General features: G+C 40.0%; 1 protein-coding gene across 1 annotated transcript in view; it reads right to left on the bottom strand.

Moving 5' to 3' along the window:
- Positions 1–13,231, bottom strand: part of MUC19 (mucin 19, oligomeric) — a gene marked incomplete at its 5' end in the record, with an annotated part of 176,875 nt that overhangs the window by 81,171 nt on the left and 82,473 nt on the right. The window contains 15 exon segments of the mRNA XM_031650173.1: positions 1,194–1,247; positions 1,399–1,452; positions 2,386–2,439; positions 2,864–2,917; positions 3,174–3,224; positions 4,475–4,582; positions 6,663–6,689; positions 8,655–8,708; positions 8,815–8,880; positions 11,380–11,577; positions 11,657–11,776; positions 11,779–11,916; positions 12,158–12,772; positions 12,775–12,999; positions 13,002–13,207. Of these exon segments, the coding sequence (XP_031506033.1) occupies positions 1,194–1,247; positions 1,399–1,452; positions 2,386–2,439; positions 2,864–2,917; positions 3,174–3,224; positions 4,475–4,582; positions 6,663–6,689; positions 8,655–8,708; positions 8,815–8,880; positions 11,380–11,577; positions 11,657–11,776; positions 11,779–11,916; positions 12,158–12,772; positions 12,775–12,999; positions 13,002–13,207 (2,024 nt within the window).

Here is a 13,231-nt window from a genome sequence, read left to right as displayed (position 1 = left end):
AATCAAAACCACAATGAGATACCATCTCACACCAGTTAGAATGGCAATCATTAAAAAGTCAGGAAACAACAGGTGCTGGAGAGGATGTGGAGAAATAGGAACACTTTTACACTGTTGGTGGGATTGTAAACTAGTTCAACCATTATGGAAAACAGTATGGCGATTCCTCAAGGATCTAGAACTAGATGTACCATATGACCCAGCCATCTCATTACTAGGTATATACCCAAAGGATTATAAATCATGCTGCTATAAAGACACATGCACACGTATGTTTATTGCGGCACTATTCACAATAGCAAAGACTTGGAATCAACCCAAATGTCCATCAGTGACAGACTGGATTAAGAAAATGTGGCACATATACACCATGGAATACTATGCAGCCATAAAAAAGGATGAGTTCGTGTCCTTTGTAGGGACATGGATGCAGCTGGAAACCATCATTCTTAGCAAACTATCGCAAGAACAGAAAACCAAACACCGCATGTTCTCACTCATAGGTGGGAACTGAACAATGAGATCACTTGGACTCAGGAAGGGGAACATCACACACCGGGGCCTATCATGGGGAGGGGGGAGGGGGGAGGGATTGCATTGGGATTTATACCTGATGTAAATGACGAGGTGATGGGTGCAGCACACCAACATGGCACAAGTATACATATGTAACAAACCTGCACATTATGCACATGTACCCTACAACTTAAAGTATAATAATAATAAATAAATTAAAAAAAAAAAAAGAAAATGGGTAATGGGCAACAAGCAAATAGATTGATAAAATCTATATTCTTATTCAATATGTCAGTAAACTGGGTTTTGAATGCTAAAAGGACATCTGTGTATTTCTCATATAATATCCTTCCCACAGTATATCTACCAAAGACATTTTTACTTATCGAGTCTCTTTTTTTTCTAGAGTTCTGAAACAGGGAGATGGGGGCTATCTCTAGATCACCTATGTAACTGTCAATCAAATGACTGATGACTGCCTTGGGTGTGGAAAGAGAATCTGCTTACAGCACAGGAAATAAGAATGAAATTTGAGTTTCCGATCTTTCATCAATGAACAACGGTAATTTCTTGATCAGTACTCAATATGGGAGAATCCAGTCACATGGATTCATTTCGCACCACAGTCTTTATTGAATATTACTGGCAAATGAATGCAATGACCCAGCAATGCTCACCTGTGGCTATTCCACCTCTTGTTGATGTACTTCCTCCTATGGAAGTTGTGACTTCTGAGAGACAGAAAAACAGAAAAGACATATTTGAAAAATATTCAATCACTATGAAATGAATAAGATATTACTCTTAAAAAGACAAGCACCAGAGAAGACATCAAATTATGGGAGGAGCTCTGAAGAGTTCCCTGCCAACCTGCAGACTCACCTGTCCTGGAACTGCCAGGGGCAAGGGTTGTGCCAGGAGCCACCCCAGTCGTAGATGAAACACCAAGAGGACTGGGATCACCATGGTGATTAATCTTTCTTTCCTACAGACCTGCCTCTAGAAAGAATCTAAACCTAACTTATATCTAACTAGCACTTTCCCTAGCTCTTCCCTGGTGATGAGCCCTGTGTATTTTCTTACTAACTATTTTATTACCAAAGCAACGAAAGTGACAATGTTCTCAACCTGTGATAATCTTCCTAGTATTCTCAGTCAGGAGGACAATGTGGGTTTCTCCCATGCTTCCCTGTTCTCCCTGTGTCTTGGCTGTCAGATGCAAGAGTGGTGCCTGCTGTGGGGTGGTTGCTGAGAATGCCATGAGTGTGCTGAGAACTCCAGACGTTGTGAAAATATTTAGCTCTTCATTTGTGAAAAGGAAGCACTAACACAGGGCAGGTGTGTTTCCTGGGTTCTTGTAGCTCCTCTGTGTTTCTCAGCAAGTTTTATCACCCCCTCCTCTTCTAAAAGCTTCTAATGTTTGTAATCTCACAGCAGAAGTTACTCAGAACAATCAGTATAATTGTCCTACGTTCCAGGATTAGAAGTATGATTCTGCACTCTGTAATTAGTAGCTTTTCTGGAAAAATGTCTAAACTTATAAAGAATTTGTTGGCCAAAAATGTAGTATATTAGTAAAGTAAATACAAACTGCTCTCCAGAATCCTCCTCTCTCCAGTCTCGCTGTGAGTGTCAAAATCAGTGATAACAAGAAAGACATGAGTTGCTCCTTCTCACCTATTGTGAATGAAGCTTCAGTGGTGCCAACGTGTTCTGCGGAAGTTGTGGCCTCTGAGACATGATTTGGAATTGTAAATTCTGGGGAGTTGCGATAGTGGGAAGAGAGATTTTGTGTTATTCATCAGAACAACCTACAAAAAACATCATTTCATCTGCACATCCATAGAGATGGTTTTCTTTCAACTTTACCTGTGTTGGAAATTCCTGTTTCAACAGATGTCTCAGAGCCTACTCCAGTAATACCTAAAACAAGAAAAGCAAATTTAGCAAATTCATCATGGAAGCAACTTAAAAGGGCATTTCTCAGGAGTTAATGTTATAAACAGTGCAAATGCTAAATTAAGAGTGTCCTTCTCTCATTTCGTCTCCTTGGCCCATTTATTCGCAGGCGACTTGCCAGTGAACACCCCTGCATTCTAGTCTGCTGACAGAGGGATGGGGGCTCATTTCATGCCTGCCTGTTTCACTTCCTGTTATGTCTTCCTGGTCTACCAGGGATGACTACAGAGGGAGGAAAATGAAAGATAAAGTTCTTTATAAATATCTCTGTGATACTTTTGTGGTTGATTTCATGTCATCCCTAAAGCATACCCATGCATACACATACACATGCACAAAACTCATAAACGAGTAAGAGCCAGCCTACATTTTCTTTATGGAATTTTACCTGTGTTGGAAACTTCTGAACTGGTACTGACTTCAGAAGAAATGATAGGGGTGCCTGTGAAAAAAAAAAAAAAAATTGTGTGAACTTTAAAGCAATGATGGTCTCATTCCTGATTTCGGAGAACTAGTTCTGAAAGCCAGGACTCAGGCACACTTGTCGGAGGGTCATGAAAATGTCAGTTCCAGAGGGATTCACAATTTGACTTAGCCTTGCGTAAAATGTGTCCTCAACCTTCGTATTCTTCTGTTTTAAGCTGCAATCCCAAACAATGAATCAACAGAACCCAAAGTCTTGGAATGAGAACACTCACCTCCTGACTGTCCTGCTTCAGGAGTCCCTGTAGCAGTTGTAGCCTCTGAGAAAGAAAAGAAAGGAATGAAGTAAGAACATGCTGGATGGTTGGGTCTCGTGGATCACATCTATAATTCCACACTTTGGGAGGCCGAGGCTGGCAGATCACTTGAGTCCAGGAGTTCGAGACCAGACTGGGCAACATAGTGAAACCCTGTCCCTACAAAAAAGAGCCTGTAGTCCCAGCTACCTGGGAGGCTGAGGTGGCAGGATCACCAGAGCCTAAGAGGTCAAGGCTGAAGTGAGCCAAGATCATGCCCCTGTACTCCAGCCTAGGGAGCAGAGTGAGACCCTATCTCAAAGAAAGAAAGAAAAAGAAAGAAAGAAAGAAACAAAGAAAGAAAGAAAGAGAGAGGAGGAGGGAGGGAGGGAGGGAGAGGAAGGAAGGAAGGAAGGAAGGAAGGAAGGAAGGAAGGAAGGAAGGAAGGAAGGAAGAAGAAAGAAAGAAAGAAAGAAAGAAAGAAAGAAAGAAAGAAAGAAAGAAAGAAAGAAAGAAAGAAAGAGAAAGAGAAAGAAAGAAAGAAAGAAAAAAAAAAAGGAAAGGAAAGGAAAGGAAAGGAAAGGAAAGGAAAGGAAAGGAAAGGAAAGGAAAGGGAAAGAAATAAACTCAGGTTAATGGAAGGAGCCTTAGGATGGAGGGATTGAGACATAAAACCCAGGTTTGAGGGAGCTCTAGAAGACAGAATGGAAATGGAAGAATGGTCTTATGGACAAGGAAAATGAGTATTTCTTACAATATATTAGGATGCGCTTTCTTTGAGCTTTCCAATGGCAAAAATTTATCTGTGTTTCCAATGTAGCATCTCTTTCTTATAGCAAATTTTCTGACAACATTCTAGATGCTTTAGTGTCTTTGAGATTCAGTGCTTGGAAATGGAAGTTTTCTCAGTACATGTATATCCAGTGGCCAGGGACTTGACTTCCTAGGGCATGGAATGAGCTCCTTGAGGTAGAAGGAAGTCAGGCTCCTCAAGCTTGACATTTATTACCTAGTAACTGTTTTGCATTTTTAAAAGGTTTAGTTTATGGAATAAAGTAGTGTGGCTACATTTTAGACAACACTGCTTAATGAAAGATGATCAAAAATGCAGTAATGGCTTAGCAGGCTGAGCTGGAGCTATTCCACCTGCAGAGATTCTACTTCCTCCTAGGAACTTGTGGCCTCTGATGATGAGGAAAAGAACAAAGACACAATTGGGAAGACATTAAGGATTTGGGATTATTATAGTGATAATTTTGCCTAGAAATAAAACCTGAGGAGATAGCTCCTTGAAAGAAGTTCCAATGGGAAAATTCCACTTAGCTTGTTCTCACCTGTGTTAGAACTTCTAGGGGCAAGAGTTGTGCCAGTGGTTACCCCAGTGGTACCTGAAACACAAAAAGTCCAGAGGTCACTGACTCATTCTGCCATGAGAACATCTGAATCTAGATGCCATCTGTGTGTTCTTTGCTATAACAAGTAGCCTTTTCTGGGTACTTAAAAAATCTATAATTCTATGAGTTTTTCTGCTTGAACTATTCCATTTGTAAATCACAGGGAGTGGCAACGTTCTCTACTTGAGACGTCCTTTCCTGGCCTTCCCTGACAAAGATGAAAGGTGATCTTCTCTTGTGTTCACCTAGTTTGATCTCAGTATGCCTTAGCTCTCTACTACAAAAGACAGTTTATACTGAGTACCTGAGACAACGAGAAACTGCTGAGCATTACTCCTTAATGGGGTCAAAGAAGGCTTTCTGGAAAAGACAGCATCTAGATCTTTACTATTGCTTAGGATTTGTCTATGTGAAGTCCAGGAAGGGAACATCAGGCAGAAGACATAGTGAGAGCCAAGGTTTAGGGAAACATAGCAATATGTGTTGTATAAACATAGAATGAGTGAAAAATAACTGGAAATTTAGCTCAAATTCAGTGAGAAAACAACTTCCTAGTGATCAGTTTGTAACATTTTATAAAGGAACTTCTAACAGTGCCACCAACTAATTCAAGTGAGGCTAAAAGTTGTTATGTAAAGGGGGCTAATGAGAACCTTGGAAAGTAGATGGGGTCTCCAAAAGCTCTAATATTACACTAAAGCACTTAGAATTTACTTGAAGGGAAATGGGTAGCTGCTACCATGGATTGATGAGAGAAATGATATGAACAGAGATAACAGTCAATAGAGGACCACTGACTGCTGTTTCAGATAGAACACATCTGAGAATAGAGAAAACTAGAAGAGAGGAAACTTGCCTACAATAGTCTAGACTAAAGGAAATGTAGAGGAGTAGAAAGAGCTCAGGTGTTGGAATCAAAAGAGTTGTGTGGTTTTAAACAGGTTAAAAATCTCTGAACCTCAGTTTCCTTACCAGCAAATTAGGGAAAATAATGCCTACATTATCCAAATGAGATAGTGAATGAAAGCTAAACATATTTCAGCTGTATTGAGTGTTCGTTATATGCAAAGCTCCCCAGATAAGACATTAATGATACATAAGACTTGGTCCCCTTTCAACAAAGGTAGAATCTAGTGGATCAGGGAGACAAGTATTGAAATCAATCACCTCATCAGATAAGGGCCATAAAGAGGTTTTAAATCAGTGAAAAATAAGACAAAAATGCCTGTTTTCATGGAACTTATATTCCAATGTAAGTGCTAAAAGGATCAGAAGGAGAAATTTTTTTTTTCAAAGTGAGATATTCTAAAGAATCAGCTTCTAGGCCATCTGTGGTGGCTTATGCCTGTCATCCCTGCACTCTGGGAGGCCGAGTTGGGCAGATCACCTGAGGTCAGGAGTTTGAGGCCAGCCTGGCCAGCATAGTGAAACCTCATCTCTACTAAAAAAATGCAAAATATTAGCCGGGCGTGGTAGCGCACACCTGTAATCCCAGCTACTCAGGATGCTGAGGCAAGAGAATCGCTTGAACCGAGGAGTTGGAGGTTGCAGTGAGCCAAGATCGTGCCACTGCACTCCAACCTGGGCGACAGAGCAAGTCCCTGTCTCCAAAAATGAAACAACAACAACAAAAAACCCAAAACAACAACAAAAAGTCGGCTACTTTTGCTTATCTTTTAAAACTGTTTTTAAGTTTAAAAAAGAGATACCAGGATACATTAAAAGCTAAATAGTTTTCTTGTAAATAGTAGGTGACTATTAATATGCTGAGAAATATGGTGCTACCTCTTTTTAATAGGGGAGATGTTTTGGGAGTTATTTTGGTTTGTCTGAGTTTGTATACTTGTATACAATCAGTGTAGAATTTAAGTATTATATAAAGGATTCAATACACCTTTATTATGATTTAAGAAGACATGAGAATAGAAAAATCAAAAGCCCTATGCTACAAAAATCAAATTTGAAGTTCATGTTTTATTAATCAGATAATAAAGACTTCTGGTACCATGTGTTCTATTCCATTAATGTAACATTATTTTTTAAAATGCACATTTATAATCTCATATTTTCTCACCTGCTACTTCAGGCTGTTTTGATGGCACTGAAATTTAAAAACAAATATATTTATAAATGTATATATTTGATTAATTTCCATTTACAAAGATTAATTCGTATGTTAGGTTATAATTTGAGAAGCATGTCACACACAATCCTTTAAATGTTTTTCAGTGCTCAAATGGAAAAAAATAGAAATTATATTTCAAGCACATTGTACAGAAATAAATTTTCATGTCATTGAATTTCAGCTTACCTACAATGAGTTGTGGTGGAATTCTAACTGAGCTTACCAAAGGATAAATTAAATCCATATTTAAATTAAAGAATTTATTTGAATTTCATTTAAAAAATTTGCTTCAGTGGGTCAAATGCCTTGATAATTAAATTTTGTTTAAAAAACAGATGTTATTTCCCACAGAGGCTTATCTTAGAAATTTAAGTCAGATTAAGTGTTCTCTTGTGAGACATATTGTAAAGTGCTTTTTAAAGAATCACGTATGATTTCTATGATTACAGATTATCAAACTGAAAAAAAAAAACACTGCCTTTTTTCCAAGCAAAATATTTATACACAGGTAATTGTTATTTGGTTACATTTAATTAAAGCTGTCTTGAAATTATAAAATGCCAAAAATGATAAAATACATACTGTGCCTCAATAGTTACACACCGTGTCCCAATGGCTACCTGTTTGTGGCCATGTGTTAACTTATAATTATGTTGCTCAATATATAATATGAATCATGCCAATTTGTTTACATTTGCATAACCATAGATTGAATAAATAATTATTACAAATTTAGTTTGAATTAAATTATTGAATTATTTTCTAGCGATCAGTTGGTAAAATTAATTTACACAGGAGACTTTATAACAGTAGTTACAATAATGTGGCATAAATCTTCATCAGAAAAAAAAAAAAAAGGTAAGCATTCTATTCCTTAAACTATTAATGAGCAATGTAGTCATTAGAGTCTGGGTTCTGTTAGGGACTTGCACATTGAGAAATGACGTATTTCTCAAGTACTGTCATACTAAGTATATTACTAGTTGAGAACCTTAAACAATAATATACTGTAGCCTTGAAATAATAATTCTGTTAATTTACTCAGTGTTAGGAAAAAGAAATTGCCCTGTAAGTATTTGTGAATCATTTTTAAAAAAGGAAAGTTATAAAATTTGGACTTATAAAATAATAATGTTATAGTTTTGTCAAATAAAATTCTCCGAATCTTATTTCAGAATAGGAAGTGCCATAGTTTATTACATTAAAAAACTTATTTTTCTTACCTGCTGCTCCAATTCTTTTAGTTAGAAATGGGAAACATTTAAGCTTTGTGATTTTAAAAGCAAGCTTTATTGATGATTTTGTTTGTTTGTTTGTTTGTTTTGAGATGGAGTCTCGCTCTGTTGCCCAGGCTGGAGTGCAGTGACCTGATCTCGGGTCACTGCAACCTCCGCCTTCCGGGTTCAAGCGATTCTCCTGCCTCAGCCTCCTGAGTAGCTGGGACTACAGGCATGTGCCACCATGCCCTGCTAATTTTTATATTTTTAGTAGAGATGGTGTTTCACCATGTTGACCAGGATGGTCTCCATCTCTTGACCTCGTGATCCACCCGTCTCGGCCTCCCAAGGTGCTGGGATTACAGGCATGAGCCACCGCACCCAGCCTATTGAAGGGTAATTAAATATCACTGTATATTTTGCTTTAGCAAAGGAAGGCATCACATTGAAGAGCACAGTTTTGGAATCAATAAACAATCAAGAAAAATATTGATTTCACCATTTGGCGTGCTGTAGAAACCTATCAACTTAGGTAATATCTTTGCCTAAGTTCCTCATGAGCAAAATGAGATAATCATGTTCATTCAAGTAATTTATGAGATAATATATTTAAAGACATTGTAATTAACTGGCATTATTATTATTAATGATATTGCTGTTTTAAAATAAGCAATGAGCATGAAAAAAAATCAAAAACACATCTGACATCCCCCTGCTTACTTACCAGTAGTGGTACTTCCTGGTGCAATTGTTGACCCAGGGATGGCTCCCGTGGCAACTGAGATTAAAAAGCGTAAAGTCAGGAGCAGTGTTCTTATTTTATTGAAGCACTATCCAGATATTTATCAACATAACTACTTTGAGCCCAGTTGTGGTTCCAGTACCTGATGTGGAAGCTATGCTTTCACCTTCAGCTCCTAGGGAAGTTGCAGCAGGCACTCCAGTTGTAGCTGAATTTAAAACAAATGAAAAAGAATCTTAGTAGAATAATTCGAAATTTTCATATGGACTTCTCCCTAACATCTCAAATTCAACTTTCAAACATGAACCTATGATCTTCCCACCACAAACTGCTGCTCCTTCACAGTCCCTATTTTAATAATTGATAGAAACACCATCCCAGCAACTAAATATTAACCTGAAAAATACCCTTAACAAAATCCCCATCAAACCACTGCCAAATCCCCTTGATGGTTCTCCAAAAATAGGTTTTGAACTTTTCCCTTTTTTTCCATCCACCACCATAATTTATTTTAAACCATTGCCTCTTACCTTGATTGAGCAATAACTTCCTAACAAATTTCTCTGCTTCTGTTCTCACCTTACACAATTCTTCACATTTGCAGTCTTACTGATCTTTTAAAAATGGGAATCCTGATCATGTCACTCTTCTGTCTCACACCTTCAGTTAACTTCCCTCAGCTCTTAGCAACAAGTCTACAATCCTTAACGTGTGTGGCAAGGCTCTGTTCTATGTGATCAGGGTCCTTCTGACTTCTCTGGGCTTATTTTGTACACCCTCTGGCTTCCTAACAGGGCACTGGGAACCCTGGCCTCTTTCCACCTTAAACTTTCTAAGAGCCTGTGAGCTCTTCTTAGCATTTCCCTCCCTGTCTTATCCTCTTTGACTACTGCTTCTTCATTCTTTGGGACACCAGGTGGAAAGTCACTTTCCTGGCACCCTCACCTTATTCTTAGCACTTAACATTAATTTTAATACTATTGAGATACTTTTCTCTTACTGGCTATATCCCCCACTAGACAGGATGTCCTGAGAGCAGTGACCCTGTCAGACTCATTCACTTCTGTGCCCACACACTTATCACAGTGCCTGACACACAGATGACAATAAAAATAATTAAACAACATTTAATTAAACAGTAAATGTGAGACACTGCTGTTATAATAGAAAATGTCCAAATACTTCTGGTATAGTAGACTTTTCATTAATCTGATTTTCTTTGGGAGGTTGGCATTTGGCATATCTGAGACTCCGTCGAGATATCCCCTCCAGGGAATATATTTCCTTTCTGCTCTAGTTTATACCCACTGCCACACGAGGGAGGATGGTGTAGAAGGTAAGGAATAGGCTCTGAGGACAGACCTTCCTGGTGTACATTATCACTTACAGCAGCTAACTAAACTTCTCCTTGACTTCCTCATTTGAAAATGTGAACAAAAATAGCACTTATCTCAGTAGTTGCTGTGAAAATTAGTGACATGTTTACACATCTCATAACAGTTCCTGGCTGCCCAAAAAGTGCTCAAATATTTTCTTGCTTTAAGCTTCTTTATGTAAGGTTTGTTTCCTGATAGAATCAGCACTGTAAAGACAGATAATTTGTTTTCCTTCCATCCTAGTCCTAAAACACCTAACAAAATTTAAGGTCCTAAATACGATTAGGTTGGTGCAAAAGTAACTATGGTTTTTGCCATTACTTTTGCACAAAGCTAACAGATGATTTGGATCTGACTTTCTAATTTCCTTATTTACAATATACTCATTACCATAATTACATTGACCAGAAAACCTTATGTTCGGTTTGGGAGGCCAAGGCGGGCAGATCATTTGAGGTCAGGAGTTTGAGACCAGTTTGGCCAACACAGTGAAACTCTGTCTCTACTAAAACTAAAATAAAATAAAAATAAAAAAATAGCCGGGCACAGTGGTGCGTGCCTGTAATCCCAGCTATTTGGGAGACTGACGCATGAGAATTGCTTGAACCTGGGAGGCGGAGATTGTAGTGAGCTGAGATCTTGTCACTACACTCCAGCCTGGGTGAGAGTGAGACTCTGTCTTAAGAAAAAAAGAAAAAGAAAAAGAAAAAAAAAAAAAAGAAAACCTTACGTTGAGCTACAGTTGCGACCAAATTCTTCCAACCCCACTTGCCTGATTTTCCAGGTGTGGTTAATCTGGTCCTGCTTTCATCTGCTCCAGGGCTGGTTACATATGGTTCTTCAGTTTTGCCTGGTTAAAGCCCTACTTGATTATCAGCTTTACATGGTTCATCTTAGTAAATATAATGAACTTACTGCCCCTTATGTAAAATTCGAATTTAGACATTGATAAATCTAGGTCATCTCTTAATCATTTCTCCCCAATTTAGGTCATTGGTTAAATCATAATTGATTCATCTTACAATCATAATTGGAGTTCTTAGCCAGGCTTATGTTGAACCACACCAGAGTACCCAGGTGAGCCATGCCTGCTGGGTTCCCAACTGTAGTGGCCCCAGAGTCTGGTGCTCCAGCTGTGCATCCCTTGCCAACACCTACAGTAGCCCCCATGAAAACATAAACCCAAAAAGTCTAATATTCTGGAAAGCCCCCTCATTGTTCACCAATTTGAGTTCCTAATAACATATTTAATTGTGATAAAGTTACACAGATTCAAGTCTGGAAGACCAAAAATTACGTTGTTCATATTAAATGACCTATCTTTAGCTAACTAGACTTGCCTTCAGGGACTGTAACCTCACTTCCTGGCTCTCCTGTTCTTCCTGTTACAGTGGTTGTGCCAACTGATAGTCCAGTTGTCCCTGTCACTTGACCTGATAGTCCATTTGTACCTGTTATTCCAGCGGATGGTGTAGTTGTCCTTGATTCTTCAACTGATGTTCTGGTTGTTCCTGTTTTTTCAGCTGATGGTATACTTGTCCCAGATTTTGCAGGTCAATTGTCATCACCTCAGCTAACGATCTGGCTGGTCCTGTTGCCCCAGCTGATAGGTCAGTGTCCCCGTCACTCCAGCTGATGGTCCCGGTAGTCCCCACACGTCGCCAGCTGATAATTCCGGAGTCAATGCTGCCGTCACTCCAGCTGATGGTCCAGTTGTCCCCATCACTCAGCTGATGGTCCAGTTGACCCTGTCACTTCAGCTGATAGTCCATTTGTACCTGTTATTCCAGCGGATGGTCTAGTTGTCCTTGATTCTTCAACTGATGTTCTGGTTGTTCCTGTTTTTCCAGCTGATGGTATACTTGTTTCTTGAATTTTACCCGGATGATCCCAGTTGTCCCACATCTTTGGCTAATGATCTGGTAGTCCCTGTCTACCCCAACTGATAGTCCAATTGTGCCCCGTCACTCCAGCTGATGGTCCAGTGGTCCCCGTCACTCCAGCTGATGATGGTCAGTTGTCCTACCACTCCAGCTGATAGTCCAGGTTGTCCCTACTCACTCGGCGATGGTCAGTTTGGCCTGTCGCTGGCTGATAGTCCGACTGTACCTGTTATTCGGCGGATGAATACAATTTGTCGATTCTTCAACTGATGTTCTGGTTGTTCCTGTTTTTCCAGCTGATGGTATACTTGTCCCAGATTTTTGAGATAATCGGTGTCCTGTCGCTGGCGGTAAACCAGTTGGCCTGTCACCCCACCTGATAGTCCAGTTGTCCCTGTCACTTCAGCAAATGGTCCAGTGATCCCTGTCACTCCAGCCGATAGTCCAGTTTTCCCTGTTGCTTCAGCTGACGGCCCAGTTCTCCCTGTTACTCCAGCTGATAGCCCTGTTTTCCCTGTCACTCCAGCTGATAGTCCACTTGTCCCTGTCACTCCAGCTGATAGTGCAGTTATTCCTGTCACTCCAACTGATGGTCCAGTTGTCCCTGTCACTCCAGCTGATAGTCCAGTTTTCCCTGTCACTCCAACTGATAGTCCAGTGGTCCCCATCACTCCAGCTGATAGTCCAGTTGTCCCCGTCACTCCAGCTGATGGTCCAGTTGTCCCTGTCACTCCAGCTGATAGTCCAGTTGTCCCTGTCACTCCATCTGATACTGTAGTTGACCCTGTCACTCCAGCTGATGGTCCAGTTATCTCTGTCACCCCAGCCGATAGTCCAGTTATCCTGTAATACTTACAGCTGATAGTCCGCGGCAGCCTCCTGTCAGTCCCGGCTGATGTCCAGTTATCCCTGTCACTCGGCTGATGATCTGGCTGTCCTGTCCTTCAACAGATTGTCCAGTTGTCCCTGTCACTTCAGCTGACAGTCCAGTTGTCCCTGTCCCTCCAGCTGATAGTCTTGTTGTCCCTGCCACTCCAGTTGATGATCCAATTGTCACAATACTTTGGTTGATAGACCAATTGATATACTCACCCCAGCAGATAGTCCAGTTGTCCCTGTTACTCCGGCTGATACTGTAGTTGTCCCTGTCACTCCAGATGATGGTCCAGTTATCCCTGTCACCCCAGTTGATAGTCCAGTTATCTCTGTTACTTCAGCTGATAGTCCAGTTATCCCTGTCACCACAGCTGATAGCCGAGTTGTCCCTGTCACTCAGCTGGTAGTCCAATTGTCCCTGTCA

Source organism: Papio anubis, chromosome 9 (assembly GCF_008728515.1).
Source record: "Papio anubis isolate 15944 chromosome 9, Panubis1.0, whole genome shotgun sequence".
Classification (NCBI taxonomy): domain Eukaryota; kingdom Metazoa; phylum Chordata; class Mammalia; order Primates; family Cercopithecidae; genus Papio; species Papio anubis.
Note: the sequence above shows the minus strand (reverse complement) of the source record. Positions and strands in the feature narration are given on the sequence as shown.